The sequence below is a fragment of the Leuciscus leuciscus genome (assembly GCF_965113295.1).
Source record: "Leuciscus leuciscus genome assembly, chromosome: 5".
Lineage (NCBI taxonomy): Eukaryota > Metazoa > Chordata > Actinopteri > Cypriniformes > Leuciscidae > Leuciscus > Leuciscus leuciscus.
The window spans coordinates 45,833,762-45,858,433 of NC_138729.1; the positions used below are offsets into that span (position 1 = coordinate 45,833,762).

The 24,672-nt window shown below is 38.0% G+C and overlaps 1 protein-coding gene across 4 annotated transcripts in view; it reads left to right on the forward strand.

Annotated features, from left to right (window-relative positions):
• Nucleotides 1-24,672, forward strand: part of nos1 (nitric oxide synthase 1 (neuronal)) — a gene marked incomplete at its 3' end in the record, with an annotated part of 59,893 nt that overhangs the window by 4,947 nt on the left and 30,274 nt on the right. For 2 of the 4 annotated variants that reach the window (XM_082170802.1, XM_082170804.1), the window contains exons 3-8: nucleotides 4,364-4,490; nucleotides 12,378-12,515; nucleotides 21,263-21,411; nucleotides 21,817-21,979; nucleotides 22,329-22,420; nucleotides 24,261-24,402. In XM_082170802.1, coding sequence (XP_082026928.1) covers nucleotides 4,364-4,490; nucleotides 12,378-12,515; nucleotides 21,263-21,411; nucleotides 21,817-21,979; nucleotides 22,329-22,420; nucleotides 24,261-24,402 — 811 coding nt within the window. The remainder of the gene's footprint in view (nucleotides 1-4,363; nucleotides 4,491-12,377; nucleotides 12,516-21,262; nucleotides 21,412-21,816; nucleotides 21,980-22,328; nucleotides 22,421-24,260; nucleotides 24,403-24,672) is intronic. The other 2 variants (XM_082170803.1, XM_082170805.1) reach the window with 1 other exon arrangement.

Consider the following 24,672-nt stretch of genomic DNA (forward strand, 5'->3'; position numbering starts at 1 on the left):
GAAGCCCATTTTCAGCGATTTTTTAGGACTTCCGTTCCTGACGCGCAGACTCAAACTGAGCTTGACGACGTATATGTGACGTGAGCAACCCGTCTGTCTTCTAGTGGCTGTGGCATGAGAAATCTGAATCATTCCCTTCCGAATCTTGCAGAGACGGAGAGCGTGAGTAGGAGGTGTCCATGAGCTAGGAGCAGGAGAAACTTTTGCTAGGTATTCTGATTAATTATTTTGTCATTTTGCCTCCACATCTCCCCGATTGCCCGCAAGCTTCTCCTCCCGTCAATACGGTAATCTCTCTACTGTGCGACAGAGAGTCGCGTGGTTATGACGCAATCGTTAGCCTACTTTTACAAAAACTGTTTTTACGGGGCCATAACATAAGCTACAAGGTAATGGGGCATTTTATACATTGTCGTGTTTCTTTAGAAATAAATAATGGACAAATGGAGTCTTTAAACGCCTCAGATGTAAAGTTATTCGCTGTCAAAGTGACGCCAAAATGAATGGGATTCAATGGGATGCTAACAGCAGGTGAAGTTCTGCTACAAGATGGTGGCACGCGGCCGGCTTCAACTTCCGGTCGACTTCCTTCCCGCTTGCATGCTAATCATTTGTCATTTGTGTCTTGCTTCTCTGTGTTCACAAGTTCAGTCCTTTCAATATAAAAGTCTTCTCTACTGACTGACAGATTCACTCATAAAGACTGCTGCCATCTAATGGTGAAATATTGTAACTTCTGTTGCTGTTCACAGCGAGGGACTATTTTTTTTTCTTCAGCGGAAGACAGGCTTTTAGTATTTTACTTAATGAAAGTTGCACTGATACATATTTTTTGGCTTTAATATTTATATTGTGTAGTAACCATTTTATAAAAGCAATAAGGTAATCAAGGCTAGTGCTGTATCGTGAATAAGTCACGGCTGAAGGTGTTACGTAAAAGATTACTTTTTAAGTAACCAGTAAAGTTAAAGTTAAAGTAAAGTTACAACAAAATGTCTTAGTTACTTACTATGTCAAATAAGTGACGCAAGTTACTTTGTTTTCCCATTTATTGAGTGACGTCTCCTGTCCCCATGTTGAGAGAAATCGTGAGGAAGTGCAGAGTAAGCATTATTATACTAATGTGAGCATGCATTTACTCATCTCACTTGCTCAAAAACAGATTCAGTATTCCTCAAAATGAATAAAAACATTGAAATGCAAACTCAGAATATTATGTAAACCTGCAATAATTAAATGCGTTAAAACTCAAATATTAACTTTAATAGCTTCTCCTTCTCCTTCTCCTCCACCCATTCTAGGAGGCGTACTGGGTGACCTCACATTCACTAGGGTACAAAATATATGGCATTCCAGGAAATCTCGAAACTTTTCAATATATGTGCAAATAGGCTATAGGCTATGCTTGCATTCTTCATTTTGAATTAGAGTTCTGAAGTGGCATTTAAAAAGCAAAGATGAGCCTACAAACCATGCACTACCACTTGAAGCTTTTAGAACAAGATATTTCTGGGAACAACTGAACATGAGTAATAAGAACACTACAGCTAATTACATTAGCACTGTTGACTCTAGAAAAGTGTTCTCTCAAAGCATTATTGGTTTAATGTTGTCAACACAGATCGAGAAGACATCCTGCTCTTAGAATTAATTTGACTATTTAATTAAAGCTATACATGCATATGTACTCCAAAAAAATATTTGCTAAACATTGCCACCATTATTGTGTATTGTCTAAAATGTATTGAGACTGTGTGACAACGAACCTCAATCTATTTTCTCTATTTTCATTACATGGCAATATGGTTAACAAATAGATAGCCAGATTTTATTTGATGCTTCATGCTTCAAAAACTATAATTTTTGGGAAAGTTCAGTTTTTTTAATGCATTCTTTTTTTCACGAGTGCATTTTGTTTATTTGGTGAGCCAAAAGTGAGTGAATCTGTACAGTGTATTTATTCCATTCAGTCTTTGAAATTACTCTTGCTTTGAATGTTCATATTACGCTTAAAGGTCCCATGACATGCTACTTTTTGTAGGCTTTAATATAGGCCTTAGTGGTCCCTAGTACTGTATCTGAAATCTCTTTCCAAAAATTCAGCCTCGGTGCAGAATTATAGCCACTACAAGCCAGTCCCAGAATGAGCTTCCTTCAGACAGGCCGTTTCGGTGTCTGTAGCTTTAAATACTAATGAGGAGGAGAAAGGCGGCGCGAGGTGGAGGGTGGGTGTGGCCTTGACCATCTTGCGCAACGGGACCGTGGCGTGCATGTTTACGTTGGATATAGCAATGGCAAGAAGACACGCAGTCTTTCAAGCATTTCAGTTTGACCCAGAATCTGATCCAGATGGAGAAGCAACGGATGAAGAAGTTGCAACTCAGCGGCTCCAGCAGGACGTTTCCGAATGGTCAGTTTAAAATATTATGTCTGGATACGGTACTTTATTCGGATGGTTTAGTTATTATCATGTAGCTAACGCGAACCTACTGTTGCCTTTTCATGAGAGATCTGTAACGTCTGTATTTATCTTATTACAATATCATCAAGCTCTGCGATCTTGAAATGCGGATATCGCGCGCGCCATATAACCAACAGGAAAACGGTTATCCAAATAACAAAGACGTGTACAACACTCACGTTACAGTGTGTGTATTCACACACATAAACTGCATAGCTGCATAGCTAATGTTACAGCCACATTCTACGTGTAAAATCTAGGTAACGTTAACCATAAACAGTAAAGCAACACACTTATATATCATTAGTTGACTTACTTGTCCGAGGTGTGTAGCTGAGCCAAAGAGAGTGATCCAGACTTTAGTTTCAGACGTTCAGCAAGCCCAGCTCTGTATTGACCCTTCGGTGTTCATTTGTACATCCAATTATTGAGCAATTGTTATGCTTCGCTCGCTCAAAAGCCATGATATCTCTCGTCTCGTGGACAAACTAAAATCGCGCGCGCGCGTTCCTACTTCCTAGCGCATTTTCTCATGGGCGGAAAATCTCTGGGCGGGCAAAGCAGAGACAGGGGAGGTAACATTTCCTCCTTATGACGTCATAAGGAGGAGATTCAAGATCAGCGCGTATGAACCTCCATTTTCTCAAAGGCAGAGAAAGATAGCAAAAGCTCGATTTACACCGATTGAAATTTTTAGAAACTTGGGGACCATATACAGGCTAGGGGAACTCATATTAATGTTAAAAAACCTCAGAAAGTGAAAATTTCATGTCATGGGACCTTTAAGTGAACAGGAAGTACGAACAGGCAGTGTGAGAAGCTTACAGCAACATTAATAACAGAATGGATATATATAGACATAAATATTATTTTCATTTTGTGATCACACTCCAGTTTTCAAAGTACACTTGGTTCAAATTAATTATACCTAAATTATTTGTTTCACTCTAGTGATGTAGTGGTGTCATATTGTTTAACCGAATGATAGTCATTTACTGTCTGAAATGTGACGATCTATGAACGTCTACTCTGTAAATGCTTCATTACACAAAACTGATTAGATTTAGTCTTTGTGATTCATGAATAGCAGCTGTCCCCGTTGAGGGTGCAAAAAAGTTGAAGTGTGTAAAAATAATGACTGTTTCCAAATGGGTTTCCCAAACATTCTCCTCCTTTCTGCTATTGGTCAGTTAAACAATAGTCCCGCCCCAAACTCTCACCATTGGTTTAATCATTGTTGCTGTTGTCGGGCAAGTCTGGATGCTCAAACAAACAAAGCAATGATTAGAAATGGCCTTAGTGTTTTATCATTTGAAAAAGTGCACACTTCACCAGATTTCTTTTCTATATTACTAAACAAATTATAATTGTGCTTGGAATTTCAATCTGACTAGTGAGATGGCAGCATTTCATCCAAAACCAATTATGCTTCTCTCACTTTTTTCTCACATTTGTGTTGAGTGTGTTACTATAATTCCCATCATGCAATGCAAAGTCAGCTAGAAAAAATGTTCTGTAAGTGTTTGTTGTTTACATTTTTAAATGTTCATTATATATCTGATAGCATGGTTTATTGAACACTAGCTAAATCTGATTATGAAATAATATGAGTGTGAATGGAATTGAGGCAATTTACCATTTCATTTAAACAATTAAGTGCACATTGGTAGCCTTGAAAAATGAATGTTTTAATGAAATTCAAGTTAAGCTTTATGGATGGCATCTGAGGCATGCTGTTGATTAACAAGCATAATACACAAACGTAATACACTTACAACAGACACGAATAAAAAAATAAATAAAAAAATAACCGAATGTGTTTTGAGTAGTTGTACATACATCTAGACTTGTTTCCTTCTGGCTGATGTTTGAGGTGTGACCTGAACTGTTTGTGACTTTCAGAGACCTTGGTGTGGGAAATGGACAGAACGCCCAGCTGGCGTCGGATAACGACAGAGTGTTTGATGACCTCTGGAGAAAGGACAACATGCCGATGGTGCTTAACAACCCTTACTCAGAGAGTGACAAGGTAAAATACAGTCTAAATGGCTTCACATTTGGCTTCGAAGGACTGCGAGTGAGTCAGTAATCTATCAGTATTTGTTTTTCTGTTTTAAAGGTGCAAGTTCAGAAATATTGAAGCTGTACTTATAATATGGTCTGATCTGCTTGACAGCTGGCAGATAGTCAATGTCCTATTCTTAAATACAGGACGTAGTTCCACATACATCGTTTTATTTTCTAATTCTTGATATGAACTGTACTTTACTGTAAAATGTATTTGAGGATTTAAAGCAGAGGTTCTTAACTCATGGATCACAATAGGTCTATTTTCTTGGGTCATGGACAGCAGTGAAAATCAATGCTTATTACTGCTAATAAAATGCAACTAACCATATAGGGATGCATAATATGAAAATCGAAATGCAAGAGCCATTTAGAAAGTATAGTGTAACACACACATATATAACGTGTTCTGAAGAATCTGTAATTTAACTTCAAGCATGTTTTCGAAAGAACCTTGTAGAAAAAACGATATGGGTTTCTTGAGGGATTCCGTGCCGAACTAATGCACCTTTGCTGCCAAGAACTTTTATTCGGGAGATTTTCAAACTTTAACCTTATATTTAAAAAATACAATGGTTACCAAAACACAAATACAAATCACACCCATGTCTGAAATTATCTACAAAATAAGATTTAAATTCAGTCAAGAAGCATGTCAAGAAGTTCAAGCTGAATTAACTGCAGAAGTGCTTCAAGTACTTCAAGTAGGGTTGCTTGCAAGTAACCATATGAAAGCCTGTCTCTAGTCTAGCGTCTGTCACATGGTCTTCTCTGTACCTGCCAGCAGTGCTGGTGTAGCATGTGTTTCTACAGCCCTGGTTGTGGGGGTAGCAGTGCTTACATTTCACATCAGCACATGACTCTCTCATCTGGCCTCTTGTGACGCATTATCCCCTCTGAAAGAAACCGGATGGATGAGGCGATCCAAGAAAGCAAAGGAATGAATGGATGCAGCTGTGTGGTCCAAGACGGAGTTGCTCTCTTTCTCTCTTTTGTGTATTACAGTGTCTGGTGGATGATTAATCATCAGTGAGTAAGACGAGGAAGGGGAGGGGGGAGTGAGAGAGTACAAGAGAAATGGAAAGACAAGAACATGGGACATAGTTAGCATGTGATTGTTGTGCACGATGCTTGACACTATTTGTGACAAAAAGATGCAATGACTGTTGAGATGATATATGAACCCTTAGAGCATGTCCTACCAGGCACAAAGTTCCTCCGCAATAAGTGCAAAACTGCTGCGGCCAATCAGACAACATCTAATGAATAATATTGAGTATAGTAGGGCTATGTAGTGCAATGTGTGTGATCAACAAAATGTCAAGATTTACACAAGATGTCAGATTTACATCAAAGAAATGGCCTTTTTATCACTTGTTGCTGCGTTTCTTTGCATCTGGTTTGGACTGTAAGAAGCTGAAGTTTTAAAGTGATGGATCTGCACAGGTGGCATCTTGTGTTCCTGATGAGGAAATACTTTTGTGTGTGTGTGTGTGCGTACAGCAGGGGCGCTTAATCATGTTCCTGGAGCTCTACCTACTTGCAGAGTTCAGATCCAACCCTGAACCAACACATCTGCCTGTAATTATCAAGAGCTCCTGAAGATATTAATTTAGTTCAGTTGTGTACGATCAGGGTTGGTGGAGCTGAACTTTGCAGGAAGGTAGATCTCCAGGAACAGGATTGGCCACCTCTGCACTACAGGTTTTGAAGTAGACCAGACAATTACAACCAAGTCTGCTTAAAAAGGTGGTCTGGGGTATTTTTGCAGATTTTTTAATATATTTTTTTTATTAATTTTGTCAACTATAATTTGCATCTTTATATTCATTTTTTGTACTAAAATTGATTTCTTATGAGAACCTTCACAAAATCGAACCAACAGCCAAAAAGTCCCACCGTTGAGAAGTAATGTAATGTATCATCCAACCACTTTTAGCATACTTTTCTCAGGTAACAATTTACAATAAGGTCCCAATTTTTAAAGGGCCAACTGAAGTGCCTTGAAACGGTCAGCATTATTCAATGAGTTAACGTAATTTACGACAGGGTGGGACATATCGAACAGCTCCTCCCCCTTTTAAAAATAGCCAATAGATTTTCGTTTATATCACAGCTCGGCTGTTGAGCTCGGTAAAGCCACAGTTTCCTCCTAATCTCTGGGTGGCGGCCGGGCGGTCGCTTTAGATTCTAGAGAGCTTTTGATTGGACAGAAAATCTGATTAGAAGCTAAAGTGCAGAATCAAATCATCGATCAATATTTGCGGAAGTGAGAGACTTAAGTTTTGAATGCTTATATTTTCTAAATGCAAATTTTGTCATTGTTTTGGAGCACATTAGCTTATAGATAACTGTAAGGCTTATATATTCATACTAAAAGCCAAAAGAACTGCATTTTTGATTGCATGGGGACTTTAACATTAGTAAATCCATTAGCTAACATTTACTAACAGTTCTACCAGAAAGACGCAGGAGGCAAAATGACGTAACAAAACATACATTTATTAACAGCCCAGCATGCAAGTATTGTGATATAAAGTTCTTTGGCGTAGGCCCCGTCCGTAGCTCGCGATCCGAGGGTAACGGACTCGGCATTTCCTGCCTGAAGACGAAGACAGGGGCGCAGCCGACCCCCTGGGAGGTTTGGGAAGGGACCATCCTAGTGGTGGTGGTAAGAGGATGGAGGTGAATGAAAGCGTCAGCATCTGCAAACTCAGACATGTGCAAGTACCGATCTTTTATACTACGAGTATTAGAACACGATTGGCTAGATGAGAAAGTAATAAGTGACGTAACAATTGAGTCTTCCTGGCAGAGCTTGCGCTAAAGCTTCCATTTTTATTAATCAGCGTTTGTTAATGTTTTGTTAACTGATCACTGTTCATTGTTTTCCCCAGACCCCACATTAAAATGAATGGGGAAATTATCAAATGTATACTTTTTTGAATGGAAGGTTTTTTTTTTGTTTTTGTTTTTTTGTATCAGATATTTGAGTAACTTGAAACCCAATACTTGTATTTAACAGTGTAATTCTGCAATTTCTCTAAATTAAACAGACAAGGCCACAAAGGAGCCATCTGTTTTATCCTTCATTGCAAGGGAAATGAAGGACGCATTTGGAAGCCGACACATCTGTAGTGTTTCCTTACAAAGTGACATCGCCATCTATTGGCCTGACATGCATAATATATAGCCTTTTTTTAGTCAGTTTTAAGGATCAGTGTAAATGGGGATCGTTTTGACTGTTATCGTCTGTATGCAAAAAACGCAAAGTAAAAACTTTTCCGTTTTTAGTACATTGTTGTCATGTAAACGTACCCTAATTTCACTTAATCAGCCACAACACAGAACACAAATAATGAAGTGGCAACACTATAACACATCCACAATGTGAAATGCTCGTACACACAACACAGACTCCAACTCCCCACCCTCAAAAATCACCCATAGGAATCGAGGGGCGACTTACAAAAAAATAAAAAATGCTTTGTTACATAATTTGTCAAAGTCGGTTACAAAGCAAAAAACCAACAACCCCAACTCCCTCCAAACCCACTAGATCACTCATAAGAAATGAAAGGGTGAGATGACAAGTTGATGTTTTCTGTTACATAATTTGTCCAAAATAAAAGTCATGAATGAAAGAAATGGAGTGACACCACAACACCTCCACGATGGAGAACAAATGCAAACACACACACATATACACACATATAACACACATAACATGAGTAAAAACATTAATAAATTGAGTGATATCACATTTGTAAAAATAAATAAATAAAACATTGTGTTACAAAATCACATTTTGAGTACACCCAATTGCCTGGTACACATTGAACGATTTCCGGCTGTCTGAGACGTGGTGATTTCTGTGGTACAGTGAGAGAGGTTTGAAGACGGCCGTTCTCATGGTCTTGCGACCAAAGATAGCCTGTGATCATTTTCTTACAGTTTCAGAAATTTTTAGCATCATCAACGCAACGCAACATGGCGCTAAAACTTAAAATTATATTACCTCAAGCTCCATTTGCAAAATTGGCATGCCAAGTCATTCTCTTTTCTCTAGGAATGACCTCCTCTTTTTTTCAGCTCACATAAAAACCACAATTTCCAAAGTGTGATTCATTTTGCTCTATTTGTTTACCACTAGCGCATACTGAAGTTTTATTCTTGTACACTAACTAGCGTCGTAGCCTATGATTCCATAGTTTACATACATGTCATACCCAAGTTTATTAGATCCATGTCGTACAGTGAGATTTGTAATGATCTTATAGGATTCCCAACAATCTGTAGCAGGCATAAATGAACTGTGCATCAGGGTTAAGTGTGTGTGTTATTCAGTCACATTGACTTTAAATGGCTAGCCAGATATGACATTATCTGCAAAGGCTAAGGGTCGATAACACATTCCCTTGTACCTTTCAATCTTCACTTCACTCTGACAGTTTGAGACCTTGGCTACTCTGACCTGATAATAACCTGACCTGTTATAACAGAAGTGAATGCTGACATTTTGCACTTTTAGCATATTCACTCTGACACACAATGGTGGGTAATGAATTTGCTTGAGCATGCCCAGAATATTCTTGACACACTGTTAGATATAAAGAATATTCCTGCTGAGATATGTGAGCATTCTCTTTAGGTTACTTTAGACAATATTAAACTTGTTTTACATTTCTATGTCAAGCTGCAAATGGACCAGCTTGTTCCATTTCTTTTTCTTTTTTTTTTTTTTGTAAGAAGTGTCTGTAATCTGGAAAGTTAACCTTGCCGACACTAGACAGAATGCATGTTTCGTTGCTTTAGTTATAGCAAACGCACACAGGTGCGATATTTTGAAACGTTTGAGATGATAATAACCTTTCAGTCTGTCTGATGTGGTTGAGGTTTTTTTAGAAATGTGCTGAGTTTTCCAAGGCTAACAGCAGTGCCCTGCATAATTTAAGCACTAATAAGGCTCGCTCGCCCAGTGGAAGTGGTGTGAAGCAGTTGGACAGATGAGCTGCTAACATCATTAAACAATGATGTTGCCGCCTTTGAAGCTCTGCGTGAAAAATGAGCAATATTATTTTATCATCTACATTTTTGTTTTATTCCATGCCTTCATATGTTCAATTATAAAACAGATAGTTCCTCTCCTGGATGCTTATGTCAATACAGCATTTCACCAGTTAAAAAAATATGTGATTTATTCATAAATGCATTTTTAGCTATTGTGTATATCACTTCACAGCGCCCATAAAATAACCTTCTGTTATTATTTACCATGTCAGGGGCTGTATTTTCTAGCAGATGCATGTTTTAAGAAAATAGTTAAAAATTGATAATAGTGTTAGAAAACATTTTTTTTTTTACATTTTACTTTTACATTTTTGCATCTAAAAGATGTTTTTTTGCAAGTTGCTTGAAAAAATTATAGAAATTTGTCTTTTATTACAAATTTGATGTTTTTATTTATTTTTTTATTTATTTTTATTATGTATGACTAATTTAGAAAATGCTATAATGTAGACAACCTTTAGTACAACTCTCATACTTGTATGAATATGTGAATACTGTAGGCAGTATTAATCAATATTTGCATATTTAGGCAAATAATTGACACTTATTTTTACATGTATTTTATAAGGAGATTTTGCATTATTGATGCAATTTAAGCATCAATAAAACATAAATTAAGCTATTTCAGCCCACTTTTATGAATATTGCAATATTAATCAATATTTGCATATTTAGGATTGGTGATGCAAAGAATTGACACTTATTTATTTTTTTACATGTTTTTATAAGGAGATTTTGCGTTATTGATGCAATTTAAGCATCAATAAAACATCAATTAAGCTATTTCAGCCCTCTTTTATGAATATTTCAATATTAATCAATATTTGCACATTTATGATTGGTGATTCAAATCATTTTGACATGACTGTTTTATAAGCATGTATTTTAGTAGGAGATGTTACATTTATTGATGCCATTTAATATACATCCCAAAATTGGTCAGTGGCTATTGTAGATATATTAATACAGTACAATCTATCTCCATGGAAGTGAAGACGGACAGATAGATAGACGGACAGATGGATAAGAAATATTGGATGGATGGATGGAAGGAAAGATGTATATAAAGCTAATATTAGGTAGGCCTATTTATACAGACAATTTCCATGACATCCAAAGCAACACAATCTTTTCATCTGATTAGTCATTCCACAATGTTTTATTTATTAGCAGCTTGTGAAATTAGTTTGTCAAATCAGCTCATGTTACTCTTTTACACAATGAAGCTTTGTGCACAGCTTGTGTTAATACAGCTGTATTATGAGAAGGATGAGACGTAGACAAAGCAGTTTCCCCTGCAGTGTCTGTTATCAAGCAAAGTTGCAGCAGTGAAGGTGTGCTCTGTTGGTCTGTGAATGTTGCGTGAGTGTATCGAGTGCATGTATCTGAAGTGCTCCTGTGTGGGTAAGTGGTCTCCAAGTGTCGTGATGTTGCCGATTATTCCACCCCGCTCGAACGCGCGCGTGTGTGTGTGTGTGTCAGTCGTTGCTCGGGGCGACGCTGTCATGTACACAGAATCCTCAGTTGAAGTTTCCTTGTTTAATTTTACACCGTTTCTTTCACACTGCCTTCCTGTCACGGTGTACGTTTGTATATATGTAAGGGTGTATCATATCCGCTTTTGTCCTCATGTTTCACTTGTGACAAGATTGTTCTTCTCATCCGTTTCACTTCAGATGTCTCACATGCGCAAAATTGAGTGTGGTGTTTTCCGTGCCAGCCAAGTGTAGCGTGGTGGCTTTGAAATAATAATCGTGTATGTTGTGTAGCCAGAGACATATTTGTCTTCTGAGGAGAATCAAATCGATTGAGTAGAAGGACGCCCACTATTCTTCCAGGGGACAGTGAACATAATGGGCCAAGGCTGATATTGAAGTTTGCATTCATATCATCAGAAACCACCACAATTATGCGATGTGATGTGGAGTTGAAATCGTCGGCCTGTGAACTGGGTCCTCATAAGGAATATAATGGCTGCTAGATTGATTTCCATTGGATTAAAGATGTCATCAACTGAAACATTTGTACATTAAGCAAATTACAGTCATCTTTTGAATTGAAAGTCAATGAGAGTATTTTATTCTCTCTGAAAATCAAAGCTCAATTAAACTTTCCTTAATAATGCTGATTATCCCTTTGACACTTTGAGTATAATTTCTTTCCTTAACCTGCTGGTTGTTAAAATAGCTTAAGAATAAATAACTTTGCAAAGAAAGTTAATTGGTGTCAATATCATTTGTCTTCACGCAGATTTCTAGTTTCCAAGACTCTGATTAATGTCAAACAAAAAAACTATCTTTTCGGGACCTAAAAGGCCGGTTTTGCTTAGTGACCTGATAAGGATGGTTACATGTCTGTGTTGATAGCCAAAACATTATTTTAAAGAAATATATATGTATTATTGTATTAAATATGTATTATTATCATTATTATGTTTTTTTTTATGACTGATTTAGAAAATGCTATGTTTGATCTCCTTTTAGCACAACTCTCATGCTTATATGAATATGTCAGTATATTAATCAATACTTGCATATTTGTGATTGGTGATGCAAATAATCTTGACAAATAAAACATTGTTTTATTTGAATGTATTTTAGTAGATGTTGTTACATTAAAATAGTTAAATGTCAGTGTTGATAACCTAAACGTTCGTTTGAATTGTTCTTGGAGAGTGTTGTGGGAATTGTTCCTGTAATAAGTGTACAGGGAGTCATTTTGGATAAGTGTTTGCTAATAAACAAGTTGCTAATAAGGTGTGATGTTTGTTCCTCCACAGCCGCAAACCCATGGAAGTGTTTCCCCCACCAAGACTGTACAGAATGGAAGTCCCTCCAAATGTCCCAGATTCATGAAAGTGAAGAATTGGGAAACTGGAGGTTTATACAATGATACTCTACATCACAGCTCCAGCACGGTATGTTTGATGTTGACCTCAAAGCTTTAAGGAAGGCCTTGTACCTGTATATGATCTATTTGCCATTTAATTGAGCGTATGAAGAAATATCTTTTCAGACATCCCACTCTCTTGGAAGTTCTAGGAGTCTTCCAAATACTGATAGCGGCTGATGCCCGCAATTATATACAATATCCCGGAAATCGAGTTAGCTTTTTCTCTTTTTCTACCTAGTATCAAGATTTGTTTTGGTGATCCGATCACAAGTGGTCAGCCAAGAGGCATTGCTGTTTACATCAGGCACAAACATACGTTTCAAATGCGTCTCCTTTGATTACTTGTGTTTGGATTTCGTTGAGACTCCTTTGGCTGTACACAACACAGCATTACACAGGGTTAGTTTTGTGGTCAGAAATGGTAAAACATTTAAAACCGAAGTAATTTAAATTAACTGTACGTAATCAGAAACATTGCATAAATACAATTTAAATAACGAGCGTTTCATAATCACACATAGATGCATACAAATCCAATACTGGTTGCAAAATATATACCACGAATTGCAAGTAATAATATAATAGGAAAGCACATTCACGTGTGCTCAGCAGTGCGCGATACACGGCTTCAACACTGATAAATACTCATCGCTTAGTGACAGGATAACATTGTATTCACTCTTTACGATTTACTTGATAAACAGGCAACTTCCAGTCCGCTGAGTCTGCTGATGGTGACTGATGCAAAGTAGCGCATGTGCAAGGATCGTGGCCTTTTCCAACAAAAACTATATATTTGATTAGGAAATATATGAAATGGATCGATAGGTACACCATGGTTCTAGCTACAATTTTAATTTTTCTGTAGTTTACCAGAAACCAGAAAGGGACCTTAATACATTTTCTGTGATCAAAATCATTAGGCCCATTGCTTATTCAGGTGTTTCCAAAGTGATATTTTAACAAGAAAGAAATATCAGGAGTGGTTCAGTGTGAGAGGTTCATGCAGCATTTACATTGTGTCGGAATTACCGTAATTACATGTCGTAAATGACAACTCTGAGATTTAAGACACAGACACAAGAAGGAACTGTTTCTATGGCAACACTCATAACACTAAAATGGATCCAAGTGTGGCTTTGTTAGTAATGAGTGAAAAATACTTTAGCACTACCTTAATTCACCTCTTGTGAAATATTTAAATGCCAGAGGTTCAAAATCAAACAGAGGTTGTCAACAAAGTAGCTTTAGCTGCTCCCTTCTTGCTTGTTTTTACATGATGTCACAACACTAGTGTGAGAACTCAGATTATTTATAAAAAAAATGAACTCAACAAAAATATAAGCCATTTTTAAAGTCGGAAACTCATAATTATGGTAATTCGGACATGACGGGGAACTAGAGCTGACTTTTGCTATATGCATTTGCTTGCAATTTAGCTGCTCCTATTCACCTTTTTCACGGGACGCGAAACAGGATGCTCGAAACTTCCGGTTCGCAGCTTCATGCGTTTAGGTAGGCGTTATTGGACAGCTCTGAAACGAAGGTTGTAATCTGTTTTACTTCATTTTAATATCCATAATGGCAACAAGCAGGGGCAACATTAGTTTGCAGTGGCAGCACGGGCAAGACTATTTAACGAAGACCGTAAACAACGTTACTTTGTCTGTCCCTCATCCTACGAAGTTGACAAGCGCCACCTACTGGATTAATGATATGACACAATGGCCATCAGTCACATATGTAGACATATTCAATTATCTTGTTTTGTCTGAGGGTGTCGACGGCGAGGAGCTTCGAAATTATAAAAGCACGGAAGCATACAATTACTTACACAGTAATAAAATTGGATGAGTTCTTTGCCATAATCATCAGCAGTTCACATTCTTAAAAGCAGAGGTAAAGCTGAGTCAGACTATAAATAAACCCAATCACATTGCATGGGTTATGTTACAAAATAGCGGAGTAGTGGAGTAGTGGTAGTAGCTGGCCCTGGTAGGTCTTGTAGCCATGCTACTACTGTGTTGTGGAAGGTGGGTATTTATAAATAGATTAACACTGCTAGCCTGGTTTAACATACAGCAAATATGTTTAAAGAGATTTGGAGATTTGTTTAGAATTAAAAATGTAAAGTATTGTGATTAAATGTACAAATTTTACTACATGCAGTCTGAGCATTAATATTCTGCTTCACAGATCAGGTCACCATGCAAATTCACTAAAGCTGCACATATACGCAGCATATTATCAATCTTTGGCATAAGGGTGATAGGCAAGGTTTTTGACAACACCTTGGATACTTTCAGTCTCCTAATTGCACGTTCAACATGTATCCTTACATTTGCAATCCAGCGACTGCGCGTGACTTTCTTCTGTCAGCTGTGAGCTGTTTTGTTGGCGAAGTGAGGAATTATCAAGTTGACTTGTCTTTCATACAATAAGTCTCTTATCAAAAAATCCCTATCCACCATCACTTCATCACCCGGTTTAAGGTTTTCAAGAATGCCAGAGTCACGCGTGATAAATGTGTCTATACAGCGGCCCCCATATGCTGCTGATATGAACATTACTAGACCACAAGGTGCAATAGCCACTAAGGATTTGATAGTGTTGCAAGCATAGTAGTGGCTGTACGATTCAGACCTTGAGTCAAGGTTCCTTGGTTTTTGGATTTCACTTTCACTGCAGTCTAAGATACAGGTAGCATTGTGATAATATTGCTTAAATGCCTCTGGTGTTGTGGCCCTTATGGTTTCTTTGGGGAGCCATGGTATCAGATCCTTCAAGACTACAGCCATGGTGTCAATCCAAAAAGAAATGATCCTGCTCACTTGACTCACTGATATACAAAATCGAATGGCAAGGTCTTCTATCAAAAGGTTTAATTTCAGCTTCATTAGTGTGAGCAAGATTTGCTGTTCAACTTCAGTCTGGAATGCCACATTCGCATGGGGATGCAGAACAGCTACAAGGGTATGAAATGTGTGGAGTGGGAGCCCGGTGTACAGATTTGAGTCAGAGTCGTTCATCAGAGTAGGATGCTTGAAAGTATCACACTGTGTTGACTGGTTTACATAAGTTACACTGTGTTGTCTCTTGATATAACAATGCTCCTCGAAGATGAGGTCTTCCCACTGTGTTCCAACAGAGGCAAAGTTTTTAGATGTACAGCCGTGGTCATCAACATTTGATTGCATGGGGCTGGGGGCAGATGCAAGACTCTCTTCTTCGTCCAGGACAGTGTGCTCTTGGTAAACACCAGCTCCTGTAAAAACAGACAAACCATTATAACCATATCTATAATTAGCTTGGTCATTATATTTTCTATTTCGAAAAGAGTGATTTATTTTTTATTTTATTTTTTTATTGTATACAATAAAAAAAAAAGTTAGTCAATAATAAATTCATATATTTTAGAACAAAATCATGCAGAATTTTAGTTTAGCACTAATACACTTTTAAATGGCATGTACGAAGGACCAAATGCTGAGTTTTTCCTGCATACCATAATGAGCTTATAAACAATTACTGATAGGTATTGTTTTGTTAAACATTGCGAGCGTGAAGTTGACTCATTTAAAAGATTCGTCATACTGAATCAAAACACTACAACACATGAGTGTGGGAGTCAAAATGGTTCATTTAAAGAGCCGATGCTAAAGAGTCATTTGTTAAATGAATACACTTATGCTACAAGTTAACATATTGAACTGCTGAAGGAAACGCTGGTTTCTTAAAGACGTTTAAGCACAGATCATGAGAACTTGGTACTGAAAATACTGTATCCGTATCATAAGCCACATTTCGATTAATTGTGCAGACCCGCTCGTTAGCCTTGTAAATAACGTTAATGAATAGTCTCACCTTCCTCCGGACAAGTTTGTCAGTAGGGGTTCAATCTTCAGCTGGCATGTCACGTGACCTGTCAGTGGCTGGCTGGCAGTTGGCAGTCTGATTCTGGCATGTCACGTGACCTTGTCAGTGGCTGGCTGGCAGTCTGCCTTGGCAAGTTTCAGAAACCATTTATTTTTGGCAGTTTTTGTGATTTGTGTTCCACCTTCTCTAGCTCATTTAAGATGCATCTGTTGATATGATTATGTTCTTTTGTATGATTGATGTTTTGGGGCCAGTTATCCCAATTAAAGCAGTCAAATGGCCGTGATCACGACTGGTTGCTTACTGACGCTTTGCTGGACACTCATTCTAGCCAGCCACGGTTGAACTGCGAGTGTAACGCGTTGTCTGTCACTCTCGCTGCAAATAAATAAATTGTTTTCTTTTTATGAATATAATCTCATGCATTTATTGTTTTGTATGATTGATGTTTTGGGCCCGGTTATCCCAATTAAAGCAGTCAAATGGCCAGCCATCCGAAGATTGAACCCTCACTCAGTTCGTCGTCTTCTCTTCTTTCTTAATGGACGATCATATCCAAGTCAACGTTCAGGATATGGATTTTCCGTTGTTGGTTGTCTGTCCACAAAGTGGAATGAGCATACATGGATGTTACGGGGTGGTAATTTCAAATTAAGTGCTGCGAGCCATTGTCTTTTGCCCTCGTCGTCGGATGGCATACTGTGCAATTTAAATGGTTTTGGGCATTTACATTCCCCTCTTGTTGTTGGCTTGTGGTCGTAACACTCATATTCCAGAAGTTTTTTTTAGCTTTCTGTAGCCTTTAATGGCACAAATTATACCAGAGCCTCCACTATTTGCCATCACCAGTAACTTCGTCTAGCTGATGACAATTACTAAACGGAAGTTGAGAGCATCTTACCGGAAGTCACTCGCCGCTATGGCGCTCCCCACGGAGAAGTGAGGAAATAGGTGAACAGAATCCATATGTTGTGAACAAACTGAGGTTTAAAATTAGCTTTTGCCTTCCACTGTAGACATAAATCTGTACGACAACATGTTTGCAGAACTCTCAACATCTCTCTAAATCTGAATCATCCGTCCAAGAGGGGGTTATGAAGTTCTGCGCACTTTCATGAGAGGATGGCTTTGCATGCTAATTGATGCTAATTACAGATGGTATAATTTATAATATATCACATTCTGAAGGATTTTTGGGTTGAATCTCCAACTCTACAGAATGTGACAGCTGCAAGACTGCATTCACAGTCCCTTATGGTGGGTGAATGCGAAGAAACTAATGAAAGTCTTATTTTATTTTTAACATTCTAATGATAAGCGCCATCAGTGCTTGTTTGGTTAGTCACACATGTGTCCCAGTACATGCCACATGATATGATAAATGGATAAGTTATACTGCACAAGTAATGGTCATTTTACCAGAAGTTAGTTTAGAGACAGCATAAGGGTAGGAGAAAAATTTAATTAATAGAAGAAATTGAAACATTCAATATGGTTGTTGGAGGATGATGTAGGATGATACAGCAGAAAACAGTAAATTTTACATACTACTGCAGTTTTTCTGCTTCAAAATTTCATTTTTAATTCAATGGGCCCTATTTTAACGATCTAAGCGCATGGTCTAAAGCGCACGGTGCAAGTGCAATTAGGCCGTGTCTCAATCCACTTTTGCTAGTTTAACGACGGGAAAAATGGTCGGCACAACCAGCGCATGGTCTGAAAGGGTTGTTTCTATTCTCTTAATGAGTAATGGGTGTGCTTTGGGTGTAACGTGATATAAACGCTATTTACATGGCACAATTTGCAAACGGAAAAACTAAATGCGTCTCCAGAGAGCAAACGGATCTGCTAAAGCGCACAAGCAGACCATCTACGGGACAAGCCGGATTCCACCATATCTTTATTTACACAATATTAATCTTTTACATTGTAATCCTTTTATTTGTAATATTTGCCATGTTTGTGTGCTGCTGCGCATCCCTGTGTGTGAAATAAGCAGAGTGTACGCGCGTTGTTGACCCGCCTATAGGCGCACATTACTAACACGCTCTTTAAATAAAATTAAATAAAAATTCAGTTGCCTCAAAATAGCAAAGCGCCAACAATGCGCCTGAACACACATCGTTTTCAAACCAGCAGCACATGAGCGCACAAATGGGCGCAAATGCATTTGGTATCTAAACAACGTGGCGCGGGATGTGAAAATGATAACTGCGTCGGGTTGAAACTAGCAAAAGACACTTGCGCCGTGCGCCGCATTGCGACGGGTGTATGTGTGAAATTTGTTTCTACACCATTTTTTTTTAATGGGGTCCTATTATGCTTATCACTTTAACTTAATAGTTAGTCTGTAATGTTGCTGTTTGAGCATAAAAAAGATCTGCAAGGTTACAAAGCTCAAAGTCCACTTCAAAGGGAGATATTTTATTTAACAGAATTCACTTTCCAAGAACTACAACAAACGTCTCGTTTGGACAACATTGCGTTTTTTTCAGGATCTTGTGAATCACAACGTTACTCATTTAAATAATCTCCGCCCAAGGTAATCGCAAAAAAGATGCCGAGACCTGGTTGAGCTGCGGTGTCTTTTTATTTGTAGTTGTGTTTTCCATTAACAGTTTTATGTAGTTGCTATGATGTAAACAAAGGGGCAAAGCTTTGCCTCAACTTGCCTGCTAGCTAACGTTACAGTATTGATGTAGTGTTCACTGTATCTTTTGTAAGCTCTTGCTTTTGTAAGACTGTTCACTGCCCCTTTCGTTAACATTGTCGGGGTCTGAAGTGGGCTCGAATTGGTTTGAAATTGACGCCATCCTTAATTATTTACACCAGAGCAGAACTCGCAGTTATGGAGGGGCGGGACTTTCCCGAACGCACGCTTAGCGGTGCCAATCACAATACACTGGGCCAGTTAACCAGTCACAGCACATTTAGTATTTTGGAAGGAGGGGCTTCATCGAAACGGGAACTAAACGGCACGTTTGAGCCAGACTTGGGAGAGAGGCGCTGTAATAGTGTAAAAAATGTGAAAAAGAATGTTTTTTGAACAATGAAGCTTGAAATATATTCTAATACAACCCACAAACAAAATCAAGACTTCGTAAAAGGGCATAATGGGACCCCTTTAATAAACCTTCTATTGTGGTTAGTGAACCATTTTACATCATTTTTCATTTCAGCGCTGTACAGTATTTCAATAATATTAAGAATAGATCTTATAGTGCATTAATATAAAACTAATAACTCACCCTTTGTGGTTTGCTTTATGCACATTAATTATTATTTGGTTGACACCATGCATTTTGTTCTTGTTCTTTGTTTTGGTTGGACTGCTAATTTTTGTTTATGACGTGAGCTCATACAGTAAGTGCGAGGGTGTTACCAAGTTGGCCACCTAGTGAACTGACTTGCTTTAAAGGGATTTTGGTTATTTTGGGCTGGCTGCTCTGAAACTGTTGAACGTTATGGGTCAATGGTTTAAATGCTTCACCAGACTGATAGGGCAATTTGGGACATAAAAACAAGTCAGTCCTTAATTAAACAGCACTAGCTTTTGACAGGCTTGTTGTTATTTTTCAGCTCTGTCTTTCCACCCCTAATCCAGTGAACATATTAGCAGCTACAGAAAGTGACAGTGCACTTCAAACCTAATCTGATTATAGTGACCATATGAGTATTTTCCTCAAGGCAATGAGCGACTTCCGTTTGTCTCTTTGCTTCTTCTTATCAAGCTCTGATGAAGCCTGCAACTTATCACTTAGCAATATGTTTTTCATACATTTTCAACTAATAGGCTCATGAAACACACATACAATAAATGCTATAGCTCTGTGTGTTTGTTTCACATGCCCAATATTTGATTAGAATATGATTTTCACTGCCTTAAAAGGGTCCTATTGCATGTTTGCTACGTTTTGCAGCATGTGAGTGACGCATAACATTTGCCTTTTTCATTTCTGTAACCATTTTAACAAGTTGCAATGTGTAAGAAGCAGCGTGCCCCTACCGACATTTTTGCAAAAATCCAAAAATGTACCTTTTTTCACTTCCAGATGATCAATTAAGACTTATTTTGTATATTAGAGTCCTGAAACTCTTACGGGCACAGGCTGATAGGTCCTTTACATTAAATCTTTAAGCAATCACATCATAACCACACTCTGCTGACCCTGCAGCCAATGAGAAGCTTGCTCAACATTTAAATAGTCTAGTTCATTGTTTGCTATAAACTAATCCTGCTGCGCGCTATCCGAGTTCCTCTGAACCCCTCCACCTTCCCCAGCTCCACCTGCCTAGATCTGCTATGGGATTTATGTGTCTATTTATGCAGCAGCAGCATATCTTTCATGCTCACAGCAGCTTGTCTGTGTATCTATGGTAAAAAAAAAAGAAGTCTATACTCGCACATCAGCAGCAGCAGCATAGCAGATCTAGTCAACCAAGACCAAATTTATTACCATATTCATTAACATGTTAAAACTATTTAGAGAGTTGTCATAATTGAAATATATATATACATGTATGCATTTTTTAAATAAAGGCAGCAACCTAAAACTGTTAGAAAAAAACAAGCTGTGTATGTAAATAATACCATTTGGATGTAAATTTGCTTCTTATGTAACTTAAATTTCATGACATTTTATTATTTATACTGGCAATTAAAGGAAGTACTCAATGTGCTCACCCAGACATCACCTTATTTTCTGTATAGAGCTGCACTTCTGTTACACTGCAGAAAAAGCGTCTGAAGTTCTGCCTGCTGTTGCAGTTAAACTCCCATGGACACAATATGTGTGAGACAGGCACAATACAATCTATAGCACATTTCTGTGAGTGATGTAGCATGTTTGAATTTGCACACTCAGTTTTCTAATTGTACTAGTTGCTTTTTATTAGCAGGTTCCCATCTGCACTGAGCGTGTTTGTATAGGCTCTATTATGACGCCAAACCAGCACAGTCGCAAACCAGGTGAAGTCCGAAGAAAAGACGAACTGCTACCACTTGCAACAGATTTCATTGACCAGTACTTCACATCAATCAAAAGGTAGGAGAACAACTTAAATTTAATACATACAAATATGTGAGCATCCTTATACACACACACACACACACACACACACACACACACACACACACACACACACACACACACACACACACACACACACACACACACACACACACACACACACACGTATATGTGCGTGTGTATATGTGTATATATATATATTCGTTTTTGCTTTAAAATTGCCATTGAAGTAAGAACTTATTTCAAGATATACTATCCAAAACTAAATCTCTAATATATATCTTGTTTTATGGATTTTTAGATATTTTCAAGAAAAACAATTCTGATTGGTTTTATTTTTTATGCAACATAACTTTCCTTGTTAATTGTAATAATTTTCTTAAAGATGCACCTCTAATTGTTTGGGTTTTGTCTGAACAGATGCGGCTCAAAGGCTCATGTTGACCGGCTAGAAGAGGTCAAAAAAGAGATTGAAACTTCTGGAACATATCAGTTGAAAGACACAGAGCTAATCTATGGGGCCAAACACGCATGGAGAAATGCAGCTCGCTGTGTGGGACGAATCCAGTGGTCCAAATTACAGGTATTGAGCTAGTTTTTATTTCTCGTCCTAGAACCCTGGATGGTTCTCGAACAACATTACTATCAAACAACCATTGACCAAACCCAGTCCCTAATCTTAACCTGAAAATGGTCATTTCTTTTCCAGAAGCATGGCATACTTAAGTAAAGTACATTAAGTTTCCATTATACAAACATTAAATGTAAATCTAACTATGTTTAGTGTCTATCTCCTGATTAGTCTAATATCAAATGTATTTCCAGAAATGCAATATACCATTCCCTTCATCTCATCTAGAGCTATATCAATGTGATACCTATTATAATAGAAAAAAGATTGTGTCCTAAAAAGCAAATTTCTCTTCGCTGAGGTGTTCGACGCTCGAGACTGCACAACTGCTCACGGAATGTTTAATTACATCTGCAACCACATCAAATATGCCACCAACAAAGGAAACCTCAGGTTAGTGTGGTCGTTTTTCACCAGCTCCTTTTCTCTGCGACTTGCCTCCTTCCCTGTCAAAGTGTGTGTTCCCATTCTCTCTTTGTCACCTTGTTCCACAGCCCTCAGTACAGCACCTGCCACAGCATTGCCGAGCGCTGGCACCGCTGCCACGTTACAAAGCTAATCATACACGACACTTACTATCTGTTCTGTTTAATTAGCGTCAGTCTAACAGAATGATTAGAGCCTGGGAGAGTGAGAGAGAGGGGTGAGGAAAAGGGAAAATTAAAACAAGAAGAGAGGAAACGCTGTTATACAGGCAAAAGCCCCCACGCTTGCTTCTTACATCATCAAGACCTGCCAGAATAAACGTCAGAGGTCTCCTACACTCTTTTTCTGCACATAAACAAATCAAGGCACATTTCTCTGTTAGCAAGAAAAGCTTCTCTGCGCTTTTGCAAACAGGCTGGTGACCCAAATTTCCTCCAGAGTCGTATTTCGAGAGTGACGGAACTTGTTATTTAGATTAGTTGGACTGACACTTTGCGCTCTTAGCATACTGTTGAAGTCAGTAAACAAGGAAAGGCACCTCAACACTGTTGGAGCCCCAAAGTGACGTCAATGCCATGTATTTTCAGCAGTGAAGCACGTTTCTTTTTGCTAATAAAACAGATTGGGTAGTTTGATTTCAAAAGCACTTAAAATGATAAACTCAACTATATAAACTATTATCAGGATGGTAATTCTAAATAATTAGCTTTACCCTGCTGAAAAAAAACATTGCTAAGATTAGCAAACCAGTCAAGGTTGTTTTTCAGCTGGGTAAAGCTGATTTATACATTATTCTGCTAATATAGCTAACTATATAGTACAGTTAAATGTTTTGGTCTTAGTCTTTAGGATGGTCTTCCATCCTGGCAAAGCTTTTTTTGCTGGGTTGTCAGCTAGTTTCCTAAACTCTGTTAGCTAGGAAACTAGCTTGCAAATCAGATTTTTGTTTTTCAGTTCGTTATATATGAAAAGCAGTATTTATTAGCATTCCTGTTTATCTCAATGATTTTTTTTTTTTTTTTAAATGTCCGTCCTAACAAAATGAATTATCAATCTATTTTTCAGAAGAGAATTACTGTAAAATTCTTCATTGTGAAGTGCATTAGTATGACCTCAAAGCTAACAGCAGTAAAAAGCTATTTAAAGTTGGATATGTAGTCATCCAATGTTGTCCGCATACATACAGTATACTCATTTAAAGCTATATTTGCTATATAGCAAATCTCATCTGCATGATTTGTTTCTACTGTCACAAAATTATTATTGCACGCCTTTATATATAATGTTGGATATATAAGCATATCCAACTTTACTCACATGAAACTGCTCCGGTTCTACTCGCCCAAACCTCACTCCCATCTGGGTCACAGCACCAATTAAACCCCTCAGGTTCAACTCGCCCTGCTCCGAGCAGGATTCAAACCAGCGTTTCTGGCATGGGAGGCACGCTAACAAGGACACTTAAGACTGCATCCTCTAGTGTCTGTCGCTAGTGCGCCTCTTGAGATTAGGGGAGTGAGGTTTACCCACACAGCTCTTACTAGCTTGCCTCCGTTACACACATACATACAAAAATGACAAATTTACCCTCATATATACATAGGCAAATTGTAAACTATATTAATGCCCAGCTTTAATCTGCTAAATGCAACTATAAGGCATGAAGACATTAAGATGTTATAAACTTTGACATATCTGTAAATAAAGTTAATGGAGTCTGTAAAACTGCCTGAATTAGAAAATTAGAGCTGTAAATCCACCAGAGGGATCTCAGGATTAACCCAATGCTCTTGTCTCTGATGTGTAGATCGGCGATTACCATCTTCCCCCAGAGGACAGACGTGAATCATGACTTCCGGGTGTGGAACAACCAGTTGATCCGGTACGCAGGCTACAAGCAGCCTGATGGATCAATTCTTGGAGATCCAGCTTCCGTGGAGCTTACAGAGGTGAGATGGGAAGCTATTCTGCAGTAGCTTTGATTGTCACAGGCATCACAAAAGCATCCTACTGACAAATTGATTGAAGCATGTTACCAGTACAAACAAGAATAAAGAGTCAAACTGATTCATACAAGACTTTTTTTGTGGCATCATGGGTATTTCTTATCATTATTGGGATTTATTTATTATTTATTATTAATTGTGTTTGAGTTGTTTTAGGGCAGTGCCATATGTATTTTGGAACATAGCTGTTTTCTAGCTGAGCTAAATAAATTA